Source organism: Melopsittacus undulatus, chromosome 3, assembly GCF_012275295.1.
Source record: "Melopsittacus undulatus isolate bMelUnd1 chromosome 3, bMelUnd1.mat.Z, whole genome shotgun sequence".
NCBI lineage: Eukaryota > Metazoa > Chordata > Aves > Psittaciformes > Psittaculidae > Melopsittacus > Melopsittacus undulatus.
In genome coordinates this window covers 7,269,640-7,292,207 of record NC_047529.1, presented here as the reverse complement: position 1 = coordinate 7,292,207, position 22,568 = coordinate 7,269,640, and the positions used below count along the sequence as shown (strand labels likewise).

The 22,568-nt window shown below is 38.3% G+C and overlaps 1 protein-coding gene across 2 annotated transcripts in view; it reads left to right on the top strand.

Moving 5' to 3' along the window:
- TASP1 (taspase 1) overlaps positions 1-21,932 on the top strand; it is an 84,788-nt gene extending 62,856 nt beyond the window's left edge. For both annotated transcript variants that reach the window (XM_034061155.1, XM_034061154.1), the window contains exons 12-14: positions 2,388-2,498; positions 7,142-7,215; positions 20,395-21,932. In XM_034061155.1, the coding sequence (XP_033917046.1) occupies positions 2,388-2,498; positions 7,142-7,215; positions 20,395-20,487 (278 nt within the window). In that variant the 3' untranslated portion in view covers positions 20,488-21,932. The remainder of the gene's footprint in view (positions 1-2,387; positions 2,499-7,141; positions 7,216-20,394) is intronic.
- The last annotated feature ends 636 nt before the right edge of the window (positions 21,933-22,568 follow it).

The following is a 22,568-nucleotide window of genomic DNA, read 5'->3' as shown; positions in this document are numbered from 1 at the left end:
AGCCTTCTCTTCTCCAGGCTGAACAGCCCCAACTTTCTCAACCTGTCTTCATACAGGAGGTGCTCCAGTCCCCTGATCATCCTCGTGGCCTCCTCTGGACTTGTTCCAACAGTTCCATGTCCTTTTTATGTTGAGGACACCAGAACTGCACACAATGTTCCAGGTGAGGTCTCACGAGAGCAGCGTAGAGGGGCAGGATCACCTCCTTCAACCTGCTGGTCAGGCTTCTTTTGATGCAGCCCAGGATACAGTTGCTTTCTGGGCTGTGAGCGCACACTGAAGCCGGCTGATGTTCATTTTCTCATTGACCAACACCCCCAAGTCCTTCTCTGCAGGGCTGCTCTGAATCTCTTCTCTGCCCAACCTGTAGCTGTGCCTGGGATTGCATATGACGTGAATTAACTCAATGCGAGCATTTCTAAAACAAGACTTAGTGTTGTTGAGTCTATAAGCAGTAGTGGCTGTCTTCTTATGTGCACTTGTGCGATCTTAGTATTTTAGTATGGCCTTAAATATGCTATCTGCTTTAAACTGTTTGCTTGGCAGTGTTATGCTGAAGTAGAACATTTTTGACAATTCTAATTAAAGAGATCATTGTTATTTTTCACTAGAACCTTGAAAGAAGCTTTCACAGGCCTTGCGAGAGGAGAAATGTTACTTGTTAAAAAACAAACCAAAACTTTTTCTGTCTGCAGTGACCTTTCACCACATCATGTTTTATAGCCTGAAGAATTAATGCAACCAAATATAAGATTAGGTCTGCAGACCAAGTTCAGGTGAAGACATTGTCTTTGAAGTACCTGAGTTTCTGAAGCAAAGATTAAAGTGTGCATGTCCCCCCTGAAGAAAACCACTTATTTTCATTTGATTGCAGAAATCATTTCAGATACTTAGCCAGCACTTGGTTAATGCAGTGAAAGTATGAGAGATACTTAGCATCTTGGAGTAAAGGATTTTGATTTGGGTGGGAAAGCTCTTTGCATCTTCCCAGGCCTTGCATTTCTATTTTAACCAAGCATATTTTCCTGTTTTATTATCTGTTATGTTATGCTTGGCTGAATTCTTCATTCACAGGGATTTGGCCACATTCGATGTGTAATAGAGTAGGTGTGATTGGTACCTAGTAGTAGTTCTTGTGCAAAGCAAGTGGTGCTTTAAAGATACTATCTGTTTTTATTAGATCAAGTAAGATACTGCTGTTTATTGAGCATACCACACATTATTTTCCTACAATGTGGGTTTCTGTTTTAATGACCACCTTGTATCACTTCTAAATATGGCTGCTCTTACAGCAAGAGACAACATGGTAAAGCTTTTATTTTTCCTTACAGTAAAGCTTCAAGTTGGTTCTTATTGTTTTGTTGTTATTTGCATGAAAGAAGTAATTTTAATCATACAAATAGCTGTGGGCAAGTTGAAGGAGGCTGATCTGCTCCAAAGTTCTTGTGGACAGCCAGTTTTTTACAGTGTCCATAATACTAGACATAATATGTTAATTTATTTCAAAGAAGATCGTTAAAAGAAATAGCATGAAATGCCTGTTGCAGTGGTACATTCAGCTTTAAATCACAGTATATTGCAAATGTGTGACTAGAGTCTCCTTGGGCTGGAGTGTAAGAACTTGGTTAGTTTTGTGGCTGAAGATGTTTTATGTTGTATAAAAATCATACCATTGTTTCCACATTTGAAACTATAGGAGCCTCGTTTCAAATTACCAGCCAGAAAACAGAATACTTAGACTTCATTCAACTAACTTTAAATCTTTTCCAGCTTCTGATAGAAGACATTTTATATCATATGTCTTAAATTAACAACAGAAAAGCCACTGTAAAAAGGAGGATGTCTTTTGGCTTTTCTGCTAATATTCATAAAACAGCAAGAAAGGCGGTCTGTAGCAGTTTGGTGATGTCTCTCTACAAAGTGCCTTAAATTGGGAAAATGAATAAACTGTAAAAGTGACCCAAACTTTCTTGATTGTTTTCATATGCAACCATTATTATATTAATTATAGTACAGCAAGAACAAAATGAGTCATGATGTTTTTTCAACTTGACACTCCATTTTTTCATTATTATACCTTCACTGATCCATGAACAAACGGTTTTGCTCTCACAAATGTAATTTCCAGTATGTTTATTTTATTCTGTGTAGATCTTTTCCTTTCTGTGATTACTGGTAAGTCAGTAGATGTCTATTTAGAAACCTACTCATTAGCAACGCTAGTAAAAATAAAGCTGATGCTTTTGTAGATGCATTGGTTGACCTGACAGTCTTTTCAACCCTTGGTGACAAGAGTAAAGGGGAAAGACAGGAAAGTCAATTAAAAAACGAACAAGCAAAAAACCTATTCCTATTCCATATAATTCTCCCCAACAATTTTTACCTAGGTTCACCTTTTCTTGCCAATGAAGATGGTGTACTCGGAGGTGTGATAGTTCTTCGGTCATGCAGGTGTTCAGCAGAGCCTGAATCATCACAGGAAAAGCCAAGTTTACTAGGTAAGAAATTCTTACTGATTTTTAGCTTGAGCTAGGTGCTAAATCAGAGTGAAAGATGAAATAAGAACTGTCTGTGCATGTTTATCATTGTTCAGAAGCCACAGAGAAAACACACACAATTGAAATTGTTTGAGATAATAAAACTAGAAAGTGAAATAGTATTTGCCTTGTTTGTTCTCTAAAACTGTGGAAAAGAGCATTCTTTCTGACTCATTATTTCTAAGCAGAACTGTGATTCAGAGGGTTGTGTGGGATCCTTCTAAAACCATGACAGAGAAATAATGGCTGCCTGTGGCAAGGCAGGGTATGTTCCTCAGAGGAAAACCATTGCATTTTTACTTGGGGGCAATGCATATGACTGTTCACTGCTTCTCAGTGGTTTATATGCTAAACATGCTATCTAAAAAGTTATTTGTTCCTCCTTATTGCATGACAAAATGTGAAAATTGGGAGGATACATTTAAAATGTGGAGGGGAAGTTATTTTGTGGCTAGAAGCTTTTTGTTACACCCAGAAAAATCTGTTCAAATTAGGGCACGGTTCCTGTTTGCATATGCAGACAACAGGAATACTTGCTGTTTATATTGAGATCAGGAGAAAACTACTTCACCTCCTATTTCACCTCCATCAGTAGCTGACTGGTTAAAAAAGCTCTGAGCTCTGCAGCTCTTCAGCCATGTTTATGTCCTAGAAATAAGATCCTCATATGGCTTGCTGCTTACAGCAGAGCAAGTGTATTATAGGAAACCATCATGTGGTTTATCTTAGGGAAGCAGCTAGGAAACCAAAGGCTGTTGACCACTAGCAGACAGTGGTGGAAATACAACCCTGAGACAGTAAGGGCCCATGTTCCTCTTTGAAGGCAGGGATTTGGGACTGGGGGCATATGAATTACTTCATTATGACACTTGTACCATCTCCTTTTGTGTGGTGCTCCTCAGATGTGGGCATATGTGTCTTGTTGTTCTTATGCAGTGGGTCACAATGGACCTGTCTAATATATGTTATGCTATGAGAATTAAAGGTTTTATTCCTTTGTATAATCATCTGCTTTATGATTGTTTCCCCAAGTGTTTTATGAACTACTGTCATCATAAATTCCAAGTATGAATTACAGATTGAAAGTAGCTTTCATGTCTTTTAGAATCTGAGATGACAAATTTGATCACCTGCCTTAACTTTTTGTATTAAGGCATGTTTATAGAGTCTTACCTGGTAATTCTTAAATTGCATTTCTTTTTAATTTACAGGCTATTATTTAGAATGACACCTCACCTTTGTTTTAAATTTAGTACTACTTTAGTCCCACTATATCCTAGTATTCTGTCACCAGTGTTTGCCTGCTTACAGCCAGCTTGGAGTAGCAGGCAGAGTGTGTGCTAAAGGTGAGCTGGTGAATATAGTCTTCATAATCCAGTATTTATGGCTGGCTGTTCAGTGACTTCCAGGATGTTAGGGTCAAGTTATTACAGTTGTACAGGATGAGGTGTATGTTATACTTCATGTCTTTGTTCATATTACACCTTGCTGGTTTGCATTACAAGAATCTTTAAATATCATAAACTACTTAGTGTTGATCAACTTGAGCCTGATTGTATTCCTGCTTTTCACTCGTTTAATAAGTAATTTAGCTCAATCCAGTCAATAACATTAATGTTTCTCTACCTAACAGTTGAAATTTGTGTGTTGTTTAAGCTTTTGGTCAACATCTCATGTTACCCAAAAGAGTTTCATTTACATATTTTGCTATTCCAAAGAACCAGAGATTTGAGAGGGGGCTATAGGGATGCTGGTGAGGGACTCTTCATTAGGGACTGTAGTGATAGGACAAGGGATAAGGGGTTAAAACTTAAATAGCAGAAGTTTCGATTGGATATAAGGAAGAAATTCTTTATTGTGAAGGTGGTGATGTACTGGAATGGGTTGCCAACAGAAGTTGTGAATGTTCCAACCCTGGCAGTGTTCAAGGCCAGGTTGGATGAAGCCTTGGGTGATATGGTTTAGTGTGAGGTGTCCCTGCCCATGGCAGAGGGGTTGGAGCTGGATGATCTTAAGGTCCTTTCCAACCCTAACTATTCTATGATTCTATAAATAAAGACTCTTTGTCCATTGATCTTTGGTTTTCTTTCCACTGAAATAGGATTCATACAGGGCAGCTTATTCTAAAAGGTATTTTTTCTGTACCACAGAAATTTCTTGCCTTACAGTGCTTATTGAGTTAATGTATAATTAAACATACCTAGTATTTGTGGTGTTTGGACTTAAAATAAGTTGTGTAACACTGAAGAACATGGTGTGCAAAGTAATGAAATCTCATGTCTTTGTTGCAGGGATATTTTGTGGGTTATTTTTAAGTAATGAAATGAATTGCAAAAAAGTGATTTATGAAATTGTTGAAAATATGTGAAATGTCTTCAGATAAGTATGTAATTTAGGATTTTCATTGAAATTCCACTACTTGTGATAGGTAGCAGTAACCATGTTTCATGCTAGAACATGCCACATTTGTTGTACAATTTAGAAGGAAAAAGTTGTTAAAAGCGTATGCCTAGAGTTATAGAAGGCAAAGACATACTATTTTGAGGGTATTTGGCCAACTTCTCAAAATAGATAAGATTGTCTCCAAAAAATAAATGCTTTCACTGATAGTTGAACCTTCAGGGTGTTAGGGAGAGGTTGGCCTCATCGACCACAGCTACATTGCACTAAATATGTTTCACTCTCTGAAAGCTTTGACTAACCTTTGGCAATATCAGTCATGAATCTATTACGGGGGAGCAAAGCACATACCTGAATGAAGTTCATTTTTCTTTTAAGATGATATCTACATATCTGTCAGAATCTTCAAGTCTTGCCGGGACTGTCTAAACTTTGATCTTCTGCTCTGGGTTAATTGCTATTCAAGGATAAATGGTTCAAAGGATAAACACATTCAGCATGTTGTGACCTTCATCAACCATATTAAAGGAATGTGAGGGATAGGAATGAATAAGAATTTTAAAACCATCTAATGATGCTTTTTGCAGTATGTGAAAGTCTCTTTGTAAAGAAATACCTGGAAATAGCTTTCCATGGCTTCTTGTATAATTCATGTAAAACTGCTCCTGTAATCCAGAGGAAAAATGTAGAACTCAGTGCAATTTTTTAACCCTCTTACAGTATTCTATGAAACACCCTGAATTCTGATCAGCTACTGTTTGTCTTTCCTCCCTTCCCAATTATGTACTTAATGGACACAAAGAACACTGGCTGTGACATAGAGCAGGAAGAATACAGTGCAGTGTTTATAAGGCTCCATTTGATGGAAGCCTAACATATGAATAATGTGCTCATTGCCTGAATTTTGTGTTGTAGCTGAGTAGGAGTGTGTGTGCATGTATAAAGAGAGTTATGTATCTATCAGGGAGTTAAAGATCAATGTGATGAGCTGCTTAAGCAATTGATAAATTGTGACACTTTCAAACTTAAGAACAACACCTCACTGGAATAACACACACTAACAATATATGTTAGCAGTGGTTAGTTTCCTTAATGATTATCACTACGAACACAGCACTTGGTTGTGTTTTTATATCCTAATTATCCTATATTTATATCCTAGTATAGGATATATATCCTAATGGATACATTAGGATATATAGGGCATATATACTAATGTAGGATGTATAAAATATCCTACATTTATAGCCTAAATTATCTCGCTGAGTATAGGTTGCCAGATTGTGTATAGCTAGTGCTATAAGCAAAGGTGATCAGATCTGAGAGTGCTTTGATAGGGAAGCCAAAATCAAAATGGTCTCTTTCTTTCTTTGGTCTCATCTTTCTTTCCTCTCTTAACTTTGGTGCTCTTTACCCTCTCCCCAAAGAAACTGGGTGATTGCATATGGTCTTGATGTTATTTACCATACTTCTGGGACCAGGTCTTGCTCTAATTTTGCCAGGTATCTTCTTTGCTTATTGAGCTGTGTTATTCAGCTTCCATCAGTCATCTCTCCTGCTTTTTCTGCAGGATTATTTTACTTTCACCAGATGTCTTTTGTGCCTGCTCTATACCTTCAGCTCTCATCTTGCAGACTTTCACTAGTTCTACATGTTTTCCTGTGTCCTACTTGTGCAGCTAAATCACGAAACTCCATTTACCCACTGGTACTTAGTTACATGTTATGTATATGTTTATCCTCAATTCTGTGAAAAAAAAAGCTTGTTACTGGTTATTCTGTCTATAGTGTTGCAATTCTACAGAATTCTTGTGCACTGCCTGCATTTATGCTGCTGTAGTGTGCTCTTGTCTGGGTTCAAGGCAAGCAAATGCAAATTATATCTACTTTTACTTAATGGGTGGAATGGGCCTCTGCTTTAAGTGTTAGTCCCATCTTTTAAATGTAGTTGTAGTTGATATATTTCTCATCTTGGAGGCTCATTCTGGATATTAGTTCTGCAGTGTGTGACTGTAAATGGTGCAGGAAAGTCTTGTTTATTTGATAGCTGTTTCTTTTGAGATAAAATTAACCTGGTAAGTAGATTTTGTTCTTTTTGTCCTTTCCCAAACTGTTTTAAGCTATATATGTTTCTCAAGATTCCAGTTTTGTTAACCTACATTTTATATATTTAACCAATGCATTTTTTTGTGACTTCCTTTACAGTGGAATTTCTGTGGAGCCATACGACAGAGAGCATGTGTGTAGGATACATGTCTGCACAGGATGGCAAAGCTAAGGTAAGCCATGAGGGATAGGCCGTAATACAGTAGAGTGAGGGCAGAAGCTAAGGAGAATATGAAACAATGAAATATATAAGAAATTTCTGTCTTTAAGAGAATGGAAAAAGTAGTGGTGGCATAAGCAGTTAAATGTATTTATTGGGCATTTCTAATTCCTTTATTTTAATTACAGCAGTTAACTAGCCTATGCTAACATATGTGTTACATCAAAAAAGGTGCCACAAGCACATGTCCATTTCCTCTGCTAACAAGTAATTATAATACAGTAACTTTATCCAGCTTGATTCAGTGATACTGGCTATTTAGGGTGGTATGGTATTTTTCTGTGGGCATGTCTTCCTTCAGAGAAAGCTATTGCACCATCAAGGAAAAATGGAGAGGATATGAAACAACCTTAAAGCTGGTTCCTAAAATAGTCTCTGTGATAAATATTTTGGATATTGATGTCCATGTTTACAGGCTCTTGGAGCCTAATAATTTCTTTTTTTTTTTAATGAGAGAAATAATATGTCATAATTGGGCTTGGCAATGGAAACCTGGAGAAGTCCTTAGGTCAAGATGAAAGAGTAGGGATTAACCAAGAGGATGAGCCACCTCTTCTTAGGCACATAGCATTGAAGGGAGAAAAAGGCTTGTATTACAGTGTAGCAATGAAAGCATTTTGGAGAGGTGTTTGGACAATAAGGGTGAATATGGGAGAAGCTGCAAGCAGAAACAGGATCATAATTTTGTAACTATTTATACATGTACAGCTGTAAATATTCGAGATTGAGAGTGAACAATGAGAGATAGTTAAAGGAACTGACAAAAGTGGGGGAATAAGAAGGCGGCTCCCCAGTATGGTTGAGGTAATGGGGGAAGTGGAAGCATTTACTGGAATACTTGCATGCCTTAAAGGAGAAGATGACAGCAAGCAAGTTTATACCAGGAGATAAGCCCAAGACACACACCCAGCATTTTGATGGAAAGATGAATATTAAAGCCTGGAAAAGGAAAGGATTTGAGGGCCTGGATTTGTTGACTTTCTTCAGAAATGGCTTCTTATGTATTTGCTGAAGAAGAAAGTTTAGTCATCAGCAGACTACAAAATTTATTTCTTTCCTTTTTTCCTTTCTTCCTTTTTCCTGTATCCCATTTGCTATAAGTATGAAGGAGGATATGAGTAAGATAACAAGAAAACATACGAAAGAAGGAAATTGACATCAGATATTTCAAACAGCAAGGATGGTGTAACATGCTGGTTAAAGCACTGGGAATGGATGAGTTCATTCTCTAGGAGTAAAATGTGTAGGAAAAAAAGACAAGAATGCTCCAGAAGGAAGAGGAAGATAAAAAGCAGCTGGTGAAGGAAGTGCTGGTAGAGGTGCTAGTCAAGTACTCACTTTCATGGCTTACATAGAATTCTTTCCAGTTAATTATCCATGGAATAGAATGTGGGTTTACTTCTTTTCTTAATATTTATTTCAGGTTTATTAGAAAAGAAACCAAACTCAAGTTAAAAGTACAGACTGGACTGAGTGGAACTAAAGCAAGCTCAGCTGCAGATGTTCTAGTACTCACTAGTTAGCTTTAAAATCATTATCTTCTGTTCGCAGTGAAAGGAGGATTCCTAGAATGCACAACGTGAAATTATTCCAGCATGCACACCTGCCCCCGACTTACACTGAAGGCTCAAATGTCATTGTTTCTTCCTGTACTATCTAATTAATAACTAAATGCTAAATATTAAATCTGTCTGCTAATGAGTACTAGCATGACAGTGCCCAGAGATGTTTTCCTACTCACAGTTGCAACACTTGACATCTGGTGTGCATTGTTTTCATACTGCTGGTAAATTCTCCAGCTGGTAATCTTGATTGCGCTGACAGACACAGCTGCTCTTCTTGGTTCACTTTTAAATTATGTTTTTGACCTTCATTGAAGAGTTAATCCCCCTCCCTTTCTTCCTCCTTTGAGTCTGTGGCCACAAATGCTTTCCAGAGAAAAACCGCAAACGCTTTTGCTGCTGACTTCTATTGATCAAAAAAAGTCTTGTGTCATAAAAGCTGGAATTTTATTCTGCTACAGCTAGGACTAAGTTATAGATGGAAAACTGGGTTTGAAATAGAACACAGTGTATTGCAAGTTAAAGAAAAAAAGAAAAGCCCTTTTCTTTAATAGAGTAACTGTTTTGGTACAGTTAATTTTGAGTGCTTGCCGTGAAATAATGGTATAAGATTTCATGAAAGTACAAAATATAACTTGTTTATGAGTTCATAGCAAAATGATCAGGCAGCAGCTTGTAAGGAAACATCTTGCTTTCCTGTTTTCCTAGGGTGGTAAAGAGCTTCAGTTTTTGTTTCTTTCATCAGTCAAGGACTCAAGTTTTATTCTTAAACTGAGGGATTGTCACAGTGGGTGATTTTGGGCTGCTTTAATTTGATGAACATGAAAACATATTTTTATAACAAGACTTTTAGAAAGTGAGAAGGTTAAATGTCTACTGTTACAAATTGGACTAATATTAGAATCATAATTATATAAAGTGGTACATACTAAGGAAAAAAAGATCCTGCATTGGTTCTTTGTGTGTTGGAGGTTAATGCATTTCACAATAGCACCTAGCGAATGGTGGTTCTGAACCCCAGATGAAGGTTATGGAGATATAGGAGGCCTTTCTTAGACACTTACAAGCTGGATACCAGCTTACCTGCTGACACGGGTATGCTTGAGAAGTGGAAACGTAATCAATTAAATATCTGCAACTCCTTAAAAAGAACAGTGGGACAGGAAAGTGGAATTGGAGACTTGAAGTGGTTTGTACATCCTGACCTGCCAGTGCTTCTGGCTTTTAGCACTGTGAGCTCTCCAAGTACTGATTTGGAAGTATCCTTGCAGCAGGGGTTTATTTCCTCCCAGTTTTGGGAAAGGTTGGGTTTTGCAGCCGTCTGCTCATCTCCAACCTAGACTGCCTGAATGCTAACTCACCAGCATAAAATGGCTGAGCCTGCAAGAGCTGTGGAACAGTTCTGCACTGTGACTAATAATTGCTTGATTTAAAGCATACTTTCTGGAAAGGTGTCCAGTCTTTTTTTGGAAAGCCAGATGCCTGGAAAAGTCACCGTTTCCTGTTAAATGTTGGTTTAAAATGTTTGGTCGAGCATTACTTTAAAAATACCATGGAAGCTTGCCAGATGAACTAAGTTCACACCTTAATGCTGACAAGTCATCTCTGGTGGTGTGTCTTATTACTTGCCTTGAGCTCGCTCTCAAAGCTGGAAGTGTTTCAGCTCCTCCATCACTGATACCACTGGCAATGTCATCTTAACTACCTGCACAATGGATAGCCCACTGACTTCTCTCTGATTCTTACATCCTTGAACCCTTACATCACTGCAATAAGCAACTAATGAAGATATAACCTTGCTGGTTCAACTGTAGTCTTCATCCCTTGTGACATAAGCAGTTTCATAATAATTCAGTGCCAGTGTTTGTCACATCTTGCATATGCAAAGAAACAAACCTTTTGTCTGAACAGCTTTGATGGTTTTATATACTTCTTGGAACTAACCCACACTGCCTGTTGCTGCAACTTATCCAGATTGGGTACTGGAGCCTCAGCTATGTTGAGCTTAAGGGACAGATGCACTCCATTTTAGAAGTTGCCTGTCCCAGTCTTCCTGAAGCAATACCATGACAGATGTTTCAACAATAGCTTTGGTCTTTGGGAGATCAATGGGCTTCCCAAGATCTCCTGAAGCAAGTTCCTGCATTGCCATGTATATGATGGTACAATTGTCATGTAAGGTATGTCATGGTTTAAGCCCAGGCTGTAAATCAGAACCACACAGCCCTCTTGCTCACTCCCTCCCTTTCTTCCCTCGCCAGGCCCACTCCCAGAGGGATGGGGAGGAGAATCGAAAGAATGTAACTCCCATGGGTTGAAATGAGAACAGCCCAGTATAACACAAACCACTGCTGCTACCACCAATAATAATAATGATAAGGGAAATAACAAGGGAAGAGAATACAATACCACCCGTTGATACGCAGCCCAGTTGAGCAGTGAGGCAGCCCTTCTGGGTAACTTGCAGTTACATCCCGGGCATGATGTGCTGTGGTATGGAATATGTCTTTGGCTAGTTTGGGTCAGGTGTCCTGTCTCTGCTTCCTCCCAGCTTTCCGGGAGCATGAGACTCAGAAAGTCCTTGGCCACACTAAACATTTGAGCAATAACAAACTGTTCAGTGTTATCAGTGCTGTTCCCAGGCTGAAAGTCAAAAACACAGCTCTGCGCCAGCTACTAAGAAGGACAAAAATGACTGCTACTGTTGGACCCAGGAAAGGTGATACTCAGCTCTTTGTAACTGTTAGTGAGGCTGTTAAATTATTCTAAGGTGCTGTGGAAGTTTCTGGCTGTGGCCATGAGAATGAATAGGAAATTCTAGTCTGTGGACTTCTTCTGCACTCACCCAGCTCCTTTTGTAGCAGTAACTGCTGCATCAGCAAAGGTCAAGACTTCTAGATTGAAGCACTGGGAGTTTAAATAACTTCATGAACTGGGGAGGTGTGTTTTTTTCTTTTATAGTATTTTGATGTTGACTCATTAATTACTTGATATGAATTCCAGATCTTTGATAAGCAGTTCCCTCTTTTAGATTCCCTGTCCTAACTATCTCCTGTTTCTGAGACACTAGACCTCAGAGTAACCTTCCAGATGTTTTTTTTGTGGATCCATAATAGATCCAACAGCTGATCCATAGCATTGGCTAAGTAGGTCATCCTGTAATCAGAGCTTTGACCACTTTAAAGATACTCTGGCAGCTTTCAGATAATCAGTTTCTATTTTCCTGAACTGATTAAGCTACATTCTGAGAGCTGAAGCATTTTTGTTATCACTGCTGGGAAAACATCTGTATTCTGATGACTGGAGTGTTGCCTCTTGGAGCTCTGTCAATACTGCCATGGTGATGTGTAGTATTTGAGGTCTTAAAAGCTAATATAGCATTTAGTAGAACAGTTTGCATGGAGGGATTTGAGACCTTCCACCATGTAATTTGGGAGGGGGAGGAATAACTCCTGAAATTCACCCATAATGTGATTTTAGATACAAATGGAGAATGGGAAGGAAGGGAGGTTAGTAGGTAGGTTAAAAATTAACTGACTTCTCTTAGTTAAATAGTCTTCGTATCTTCTTGTTCCTTGTCTGCTTGCTCAGTGGAGGATGCTGCAAAGGAAAAGAAGTTCTTCCATCTCAAGTGACAGTTCAGTGTATGCCTGCAATGTGAATTCACATACCAACTGCATCTCTTGAAGGTTCTGGTTATGGGTAGGCAGCCTTTCTTTGATTTAATGTTGTATATCTGTGCATAATCAAGCAGGAGCCCTTTTATCTCAGACAGGGTCTGCAGAGTATTTGTTCAGTCGAGGCCCACAGTATTTTGTGTGCAAAAAGTCTTAAGTAGGCAGGATGTGCCAGAGAACTTCTTTTTCCTGGATCTCCCACATGTCTTGCATTATCTTAGTGATTGAGAGTAGTTGGTGGAGGATGTTTTGGCTTGAAAACAGGTACTTCCTCCCTGTGTTTTCACTAGTGTTTGAAGTCAGCGTGCTTTCTTTGCAGGGAAAAACCCAATCTCAATACCAACAATGTGCAGGTTTGGTCCTGTGTTATGTGTAGGTATTTGAAATATTTTTCAGCTCACTATGATTCTGAGTATGTATAAATGTACTGTATGATCTGCATGTACATGTTCTAACTTTTGCAGTTATTGTAAATGTTGCAGTACTTTTGAGATACCCTTGTAATTCAGTTTAATAGGTTTTAGTTTGTGTAACAGCTACATGACGTAGACAGCACATCTCTAAAAATCTAGTTGTAATATTGAATGTGATCCAGTTCAGCTGCCAGTTTAAATCTCTCTTTTGGCAGATATTTGGTTCTTACAAATTACTCATCTTTATGTTATGACAGGTTTTAATACTTCAAAGCTACATATGCCGTTCTTTCCATTTTCTAATGAAACAAATTCAAGTTGCTTTGTAAGATATAGGGTAACAGTAGTGAAGAGTGTTGCATATTGCCGTGCTTGAAAACATCCATCAGCAACAACTGCTGTCTACACTGAAAGTTGTGGTTGCAAGATGCAGAGACTTATCTTTGAGGGTTAATTTCATTTTCCACTATGAGGAAAGAGTGGGCAGGGAGACCATTTCCAGTTCACTTTTCCTGTTGAGATCTGTTGTAATCAGATTTATTCACCTTTACTAATGTTGCAGAATGCTTTACTAACAGTAGCAAAATTACTTCCCTCTATGGTTGAAGTGATACATGTGACAAACACAGATTGTAGTGATTATTGCTGGTTTTCTTATGATGGGCTTCTATGTTTTACTTTGTGAGTTAAAGGTCTATGAAAGCCCTTTGTCGGGATAAGGGCAGTTATCCAGTGCTTATTGGGTGAAGAAACACATCTCGGAAGAATCCTAATTCTAATTTGAAAATTACTGGAAAAATTTACTGGGCCTGTTTAGTTAACAGAAATACTAAGTCAAATAATTCAGTCTTTCATTTCAGACTACAGAGACAGTCTTTTAACTTCATGAGACAGGAAAAGTATATGTCACTGTTATACTTTTTTTGTTGTTTCTTTAATTGGACTCTTGTCTGGAGACTGGGGAGTCATTCAAATTTTCACTTGAAAAGAACTCTGCATACAGTGAAGCATCCAGTTCCCTCATAAAAATAAGGTATTTATATTTGTTGGAAATAACCTTCAGTGCTAAGATACCAGTTACTTGGCTCATAGACCTTCATGGAAATTATGGGCTCTGAGATGGGCAGATAAGTTCAGTTTTTTAGGTTGATTTCTTGCATAAAGCTAGTAGTTCTGGAACTCTCCTCATTTTTGGCAAACATTTGAAAATGGAGCAGAGAAAATGGGATTGTGTATCCAAGGCATGCAAATGTCAGTGAGATAACCTCACCTAGCGCCTGCAATTCAGAATTTTAAGACATATGGCAGTGTTTTAGAATACCTCTACAAAAGCCTGGGACACTGTGTTGAATAGGTGATTGGTTGGTACATGGCTTTTGACTGTCTAAATACATGTGTGAATGTTTTAGAGATGTGAAAATGCTTTAGTTTTCACCTTTTTTAAAAAAGTCTGTGTTTCTATAATGCTTTATATTGTTATTTTTAGATATGTAATAGTATATAGTAATAACCTTAACCCATGAAATGAATATGAGCTTGGAAAACTGTTAGATTCCTGAGCAACCTTTACACAGAATCAGTATTTTCAGTGCCTGAGAGACAGAAGCTGTTGGTACATGTATCCTTCTGTCTTTTGCCAACAAGGGCAATCATTCTGGAGCCCTCTTTTTCTCTTCCCATCTTCTCTCTCATTTCCATCCCTGCCTCCCCAACCCCCCTTTTTATTTTCTTCTTTTCCTTCCTTATTAAGATTTCACCAAACAAGTTGCACATGGGATATTCTGATAGCAGCATTACCAGTACAGTATCAGTACATTGCAGAGCACTGTCTCCTGTGATGTGGCAGGTGTACATTCAAACCATGTTGGAGGACAGCTTCTCAGGAGACAGAGCAGCAGAAGATGGCTGTTGCTGCCAAAATGGGCTATTACTGCCTAGAAAATAAATGAGATAGTGTGGCCAGGTGGTTCTCATGGTGGAAGCATGTACCCAGTTAAAATGCTCCAAATTTCGAAAGAATATATGGATTTGGTGGCATAAAGTTGCAAAAAGCAATTTCATTGAGTGTATGATGTCCTTGGTCTTTCATTATATTTCATCTCAAAAGTGTAATGGATGGAAAAAGTTTGTTTTATAAATTACTCTGTCTAAAGCACATCCTGAGCATGTAATAAGAAAGCTAAACACATGAAATACTCTCTAGATTTGCCGAAGAACTGAATGTGCTGCCATCTGGTAGTTGTACTTTGTCCTCTTGGCAGCATTTAATTGACTTCAGTTTTCTCATGCAGCGCTGTCTGTCTCTTGGCTTACACTTTATGCTCAATTTACATGGTATTTATGCTTTTAATGAAAAAACAAAGCTGTTGTGACAAACTGATACTTTTATGTGAATAAAAGAAGGAGGCTGGCTCTTTAAAGACTTAAAAAATAAAATCTTTTTGATATTAGTTGTTCTCAAGGCTATTCCAGAATATTTGTCTGTGAGACATGAAGTAAGTCTTGGCATAACTTGTATTTGTTTTGCTGGGGTTTTTAAAATATATGTTAAAAATATGTAACTTCAAAGGTAGATCGAATGTTCCTGACGAAAAGATGAAACCCTGTATTGTCCCTATAGCAGTTAACGCTTATTCCAGGGCAGAAAGACCTGTTGGTTTTGGACTTGAAGGGTAATGGGAAACTTTCCAGTATGCATCAAAAGGGGCTGAGAGATAGTAACATTCCATGGGCAGTGTCTGCAGCACTGGGGTTGAGGGAGTTGGTTGCTCAATGGTTTTGGTTTGGTTAGGAGGGAAAGAAGAAAACGTGTGTTTGGATGACAAGTGCATGGAGCAAGAATCAGTGTCTGAAGTTGGTTAGCTTGTTTTTCCTTTAGGGAAGCAAAATCAAGTATATTATCTTGACTTTTTTCCTTTTGGAGTGTGGGCATAAGGTTCCTCCTTTAAGCTGCAGACACAGATCTGTGGTGATTAACTGGTTTCCTACCTGTCAGGACATCTGCTCATACTAGGCCCTCATGAACCTCAGTGTTCTCTAGGAAAGCAAAATAAATAAGAACTTTCTCAGGGATGGTGGAATTTCTGTGTATGGAGCTGAAGATGCAGATAGCCCTTTCATTCTTAATCTACCTTTCCTTGGCATATGGTTTCCTCAGAGGAACTTCCATGAAGCTGAGTAGAGGATTAATACAGGAAAACTCTTCTCCTGTTTTTGTGCTCTCAGGCACAATTTCCCCCAGGTGTGTGTTCATTCAACTTGTAAAGCTGAGAGACTAATCAATTAAAATTCAATTCAGAGCTTTCCAGTGTTGTTCTTTATTTGTTTGGATTTTATTGTTATACTTTAAACCTAATCCACAATCTGGACTCAATGTAAAGTATGATGTTGGGATATAAAAATGTGACAGACTCTACAAAGAAGTTCTGTGGTTGTGTTTAAAAATAATTCATGTTCTTTGATCTTTCCTTTTATTTACTGGAGATTGTTCTTAGGGCTAAGAACAAGGAGGATATAGCTGTAGGAGTTCATTTGGGAGTTTACCTGAAGTTGTCTTGACTTGGCAATGTTATCCTTTTGTATTACTGATTAGGTAGCATATTTTAAACACAATCATCTTAGATCTGTCTTGTTGTTGTTGTGCATAAAGCAGCCGTTGGTGAAAGTGGTAAGAAGTAGTGTAAAACAGCATCCTTATTTGCTCCATCATATAAAGCCTGCAGTTGACCAGGATGCAAGTAAAGGATTTAAGAAAGGTTTTATTGTATGTGGTTTGGGTGTTTCTGTAAATGGAAATTTACAGGTGGCAATGTATAGTGGTTTGGGGTCTTCTGTATGGGAAACATGGTTTTCCTTTTATAGGAAATGAGTTTTTGTAGAGGAAATGTGTTTTGGACAATCTATTTAAGCATAGCTACTTGATAATATATTGATAGGTATCATCTATCTGCTTATCCCTCTTGCATATTTTCCTTTCCTTGTTCAAAACCTTATTAGAATATGATGGTTAACTAAGTTTTTAAAATAACAAGATCTATGAATTTCATATGGATTCAGTGAAGCCTCACATTTTGCTCCTGCAATTACATAAGGGTCTTTTAGACCTTTGACTTTGGGCTGGGGGTAAGTCAAGCCTATGCAGAAGGTCAATTCATAACTTGGGTCAGAAAACTAATTTACACAGGTCAGGTCTGTTGTAGTTGTAATGAAGAAAATTGATTATAAGAATCGTGACATAACAATATTTCTTCTATTTCAGTAACAAGTTTCTTATGCCTCTTGGCAGCATCTTGGGGCCTTTTATGCTTTTTCTTGTGTTGCTACAATCATCTGCTAATAATTCTGACTAATCAATAAATAAGCAATCTCACAACTGATACCTGCCTTAGAGTGGACCACTGGTTTGCTTTAGTTGCAGCATCTCGCTAGAAAATCACTGGCATTGAACAATGCTGCTTTTACAGTGTCATCTCAGAATCCCAAGGGTTGGAAGGGACCTAGAAAGATCATCTAGTCCAACCCCCTGCAAGAGCAGGGTAACCTAGAGTACATCACACAGGAACTTGTCCAGGTGGGCCTTGAATATCTCCAACGTAGGAGACTCCACAACCCCCCTGGGCAACCTGTTCCAGTGCTCTGTCACTCTCACAGTAAGAAAGTTTTTCCTTATGTTCACATGGAACCTCCTATGCCCCAGTTTACACCCATTGCCCCTTGTCCTATCACCGGACATCACTGAAAAAAGCCTAGCTCCATCATCCTATCCCACTTCTCATTTAGAAATTTTCACAGACCTGGAAAAACCTCTTGGGTCAGTTGGTCATAAAATAAAAAAATACATTTCTTCCACTTGTTTTTCTTCCTTTTTTTATTGTTCTTTCCTTAAACTTACAAAATAACATCTCCAAAAATTGTCGGTGACATTCTGGGGGAAACTGTAACAGATTTGGAAAGAAACTTTTCTTCTTGAAGTAGTCAATCACAGCTATAATTAAAATTGGTCTGAAAGTAGGAAGATGTTCCTGTATCAAGCAGGAAGGCAGGAGATCAAAGTTTTAGCAGTAAAATGAAAACCTTTAACTGTTTTCAACTAAATGCCCCTCTAATGTAACTGGAAACAAGACCATGTAAGAGTAGACACCAGGATGCTCTTATCAAGTAAAGAATTAAAAGAAGCTGCCTCCAAGATACAAAATGTCTTTTCAATGCAATGAATTGTGGTTACTGTCTCAAATCACTTTCTGCTCAATTGATGCAAGTTGTTTTTACTGAACTTTTACATCTCTACTTTTTCTCACAACCCTTTGCCTCATTGCAAGTTATACATTTTGCAGCACTTAAATCTTTTAAATGGGATAATGTAAGTAGAGAAACTGAAATATGTGGCTAGCTGCGCTTACAGGAAGCTGTATTTCTAAATGCCAGCAAATTCTATGTTGTGAGCTTTATATTTTAGCAGGAGTAAAACCTAGTTCCTAACTTAATAATTGCTTAAACATTATATTTTCTGAGCATTAATGAATCACTTGAAGCTTGTAAGTCATGAGGGGAATGAAGGCCAGCACTCCTGCTTTGCTGGGTGTGATGGCTGGAGTGTAACGAGAGCTGGTGGGTCCCTGCCATTGCCATGTTCTGCCTCAAGCCTGTGGAAATGCTGTTATCAGCCCTATTGCATTTTGGGGTTCCACTGAGGCTCTGAAAATTGGAAATGGTAAAGTTTGTAGAACTTCTGACTTTGTTCTGATTTAACACTGCTTTAGCCACTTGACCTATATGAAAGCAGTTGATCTATCTGTAAATGGCTTTTGCTGTAGCTCAGAAATCAACAGTGTTGATGAAAACATAAACAGTTTTCAGAAAAGTGTGTTCATGGGGAGAAAAAAGTCATTACTTCCAACTAATTCAGAGTATCTTTTGAAAGCATAGGAGGTTCCACATTAACATCAGGAAGAACTTCTTTACTGTGAGAGTGACAGAGCACTGGAACAGGTTGCCCATGGGGGTTGTGGAGTCTCCTCCGTTGGAGATATTCAAGGCCCGCCTGGACAAGTTCCTGTGTGATGTACTCTAGGTTTCCCTGCTCTTGCAGGGGGTTGGACTAGATGATCTTTCAAGGTCCCTTCTAACCCTTGGGATTCTGTAATTCTGTGATCAATAATAAACGCACCTAGGAATATACAGGATATTTAACAGATTCATTTGTGTTGCTGAGTTGCAAAGCTGAATTTTTGTGTCCACAAGCACACATACCCATGTTTTGGCTTTTACTCTTATGTTCGGGCTGGAATATAACAAAGCCATCTCAAAGGCCTGCTTTTAAAACTTCACAATGGAAAAAGTGCCTGTTGACAGAAACACAATTGTTCTTTGGGTCCATTTATTTGACAGTTGGCAACAAATATTTTAGAGTAAGTCTCTGGGGGATTTTAGGAGGATGAGCATGTCAAAGGAGGTGATCCTGCCCCACTGCTCCTGTGAGACCTCACCTGGAGCATTGTGTGCAGTTCTGGTGTCCTCAACATAAAAAGGACATGGAACTGTTGGAACAAGTCCAGAGGAGGCCACGAGGATGATCAGGGACTGGAGCACCTCCCATATGAAGACAGGCTGAGAAAGTTGGGGTTGTTGAGCCTGGAGAAGAGAAGTCTGCGTGGAGACCTCAGAGCAGCCTTCCAGCATCTGAAGGAGCCTACAGGGATGCTGGGGAGGGACTATTCATTAGGGACTGTAGTGACAGGACAAGGGGTAACGGGTTGAAACTTAAACAGGGGAAGTTTAGATTGGATATAAGGAAGCAATTCTTTACTGTTAGGGTGGTGAGGCACTGGAATGGGTTGCCCAAGGAAGTTGTGAATGCTCCCTCCCTGGCAGTGTTCAAGGCCAGGCTGGACAGAGCCTTGGGTGATATGGTTTAGTGTGAGGTGTCCCTGCCCATGGCAGGTTGGTTGGAACTGGATGATCTTAAGGTCCTTTCCAATCCTAACTATTCTATGATTCTGTTTTATACAGGGAAAGTTCTTCTTTGTATCCTGATCATTGCAGTTGCCTTATGCCTTGAAGTGTTAGGTTGTCAAGTAGATCATTGTGTCAAAAGATTTCTGTAAGGTATATTCTTCTGTACAGTACTGAATTTTTTCATACCTCCCTAAGAAACAGACTTACAAACCATGGAATGCCAAAGTTTTCTTTTGTCTTCATGCTGGACATTCCTTTCTTCAAGTGCCCTAGGTTATCCAGTTTATCTTTTTTACATATCTGTCGTGGTACTTCTCTTCATGTGTTAAACATTAATGCAAAGAAAGAAAGAATCCTAGTTATTTTCAGCTTTTCAACTTGCTTTGTATTTTGCCCTCAGACTTCAGTGATGGAACATTGTTCAATCCTTTGTATTGTAATTGTTCGATACTTTGAAGCTTGCTTTGTGTCCTGCCTAATTTTACCTCTCTTCCCACTCAGTAATACTCTCTTGACCTTTCCACAGACTCACATTTCAAGACTTCCTCCTGGAGCTGTGGCAGGACAGTCCGTGGCAATAGAAGGAGGAGTTTGCCGGCTGGAGAGTCCAGAAAGCTGAACAGCTGATTCCTCCCTTCGTTGCAAAGAATGTGAATGACTTTTTTTTGTACAATAAGTTTTTTGTGTTTTAACAGATGTTGAAAATTCCACTCTTTGTTTTATACCTGGTCTTGCAACCACGTGCACCATAACTTGAGGCAAGTGCTGCTGTAGTTTATGTTCTCACTCTGTGAATGGGGGTGTGTGCATGTTCATTTTTTCCCAAATGAAATAGGAACTCTTCCCAGTTGTGCAAAGATTAAGATTATGTATGATTAATGTTTGCTTTTTCATTGTTTAATGTTTGCAAAATAACTGAAAGCTTAAGAAAAAGGAAATTAATTTAAAGATATGGTCACAATTGTCATTCATGGTCTAAATTTAAAAGTAACAGGCCTTTTATGTGGCTATATCATTATGCAAAAGTTATTATGGTTTCTAAGTTTCTCAGTGGTTTAAGGAAATCCAGAAGTGGTTTCAACATGAATTGGTTTTTTCCTCCCCAATAAGGAGGACTGTTTTTTTGTCAAAGAATGGTTTCAGTGAAACAAACTAAAGCAAAATTAAGGCTAGAATTGTTGTTAAATAGTCTTATCGGTCATATCTCCGTTCCCAAACCAAGATGTTAATAGCTTCAAGCTGTATGTATCACAAAAAGCTATATGAAGATAATGTATCGTAATGCAGTCTTTATGTATAATGGAATATTACAATGTAAATAAGAAAACAAAGTTTATGGAAAGATTCGATATTATTCTTCGCTTCTGTTTAAAATCTATTTTTAAGAGAGGTACAGAAATGAACATATTACTGGATGCGAAGTGCAATGTGTATTAAATGGATGCTGGGAGGTCTGATACTAGCTTTCTTATTGATAAATCAACTTCCTGAAGTCCAGCCACAGCATGGGTATTTATATAACTGTGTGTAATATGTATGTACTGTGCATAAATTTACTGTAATTCTTTTTATACCTTCCACAAAACTGCATTATGAAACAATGTAGTCCTTGTCTGCCTTGTGAAGCATTGGCAGCTGAATGGTCATTTGTCACCAGTTCTGATGCATTAGCTGGTTCGCCCGAGTCCTAAAACTGAGTTCTGACATACAATCTTCCATTCAGTACTTTTTTTCTTCACAGCACTGGCAGCAATGGAAGACACTTGCAATTAATTAATTGTCCTGATAAGTATGCCAAAGAGAAACTAAAACAGTTCATCTTTTTCCCTGGTGGATATTTGATAACTCTGTTTTCAGAAATAGTGGATGAATTCAGACTGTATTCGCTTAATCGGGCATTGTACTTGCCTGTTTTGTAACGTTGTGCCTGCCTATAACACACATACTTGACTGATTAAATGGTTACATTGATTGTAGTACCAATCTTTCATGGAAAAGAATCTTAATAAAATTTTTTTTAATAGCCTGAGGTCATTTTTCACTATTATGTTATAGTATACATTGAGATATTGTCATCTTTGTGGGGTTTTTTAACTGTGATATCAACGTAGTCCTGTAGTTGAAGATATTTCTATGCAGTTCTGTAAATAACATGAAACAGGGGCTTTCCATGTTGCAGACATAATTCTATGATCTGTCTTGAAACAGTTTGTGCTGAGATACCAGACTGGATCCTTCAGTCTGATGAAGAACTGTACCATGACACTTCAGATACGTTGCAACCAAGAAGCTGTGTTGTCACAGCCATTCACAGTGCTGTAACATGCAGCATTAAGTCATTGTGTGAGTGCTTCACTATGTAATGAGTGAAAAATTGGTTTATACATACCCACATTTGAAAATGGCATTGTTGTGGGAAAAGCTAAGGTAACAGTGTTAGCCTGCTTTCATTCTGAAGGTACTTTTCAGTGTCAGTGTCATAGTAACTTTGGCATAAATTCACTCTTTCATGGAATCAAAATGGCTTGTAAAATGTAAATTGATCAATTGTTTCTTCTCCTTACTTGCTTAATATCTCTTTATGGAGATTTGTATTCCAAGATATATTTTTTCCCCACACTATCTCAATATTTTATTTGTGTGTATATATACACACATAGATACAAACCATAACTCAAACAGCAGGTAACATGTTCTGTG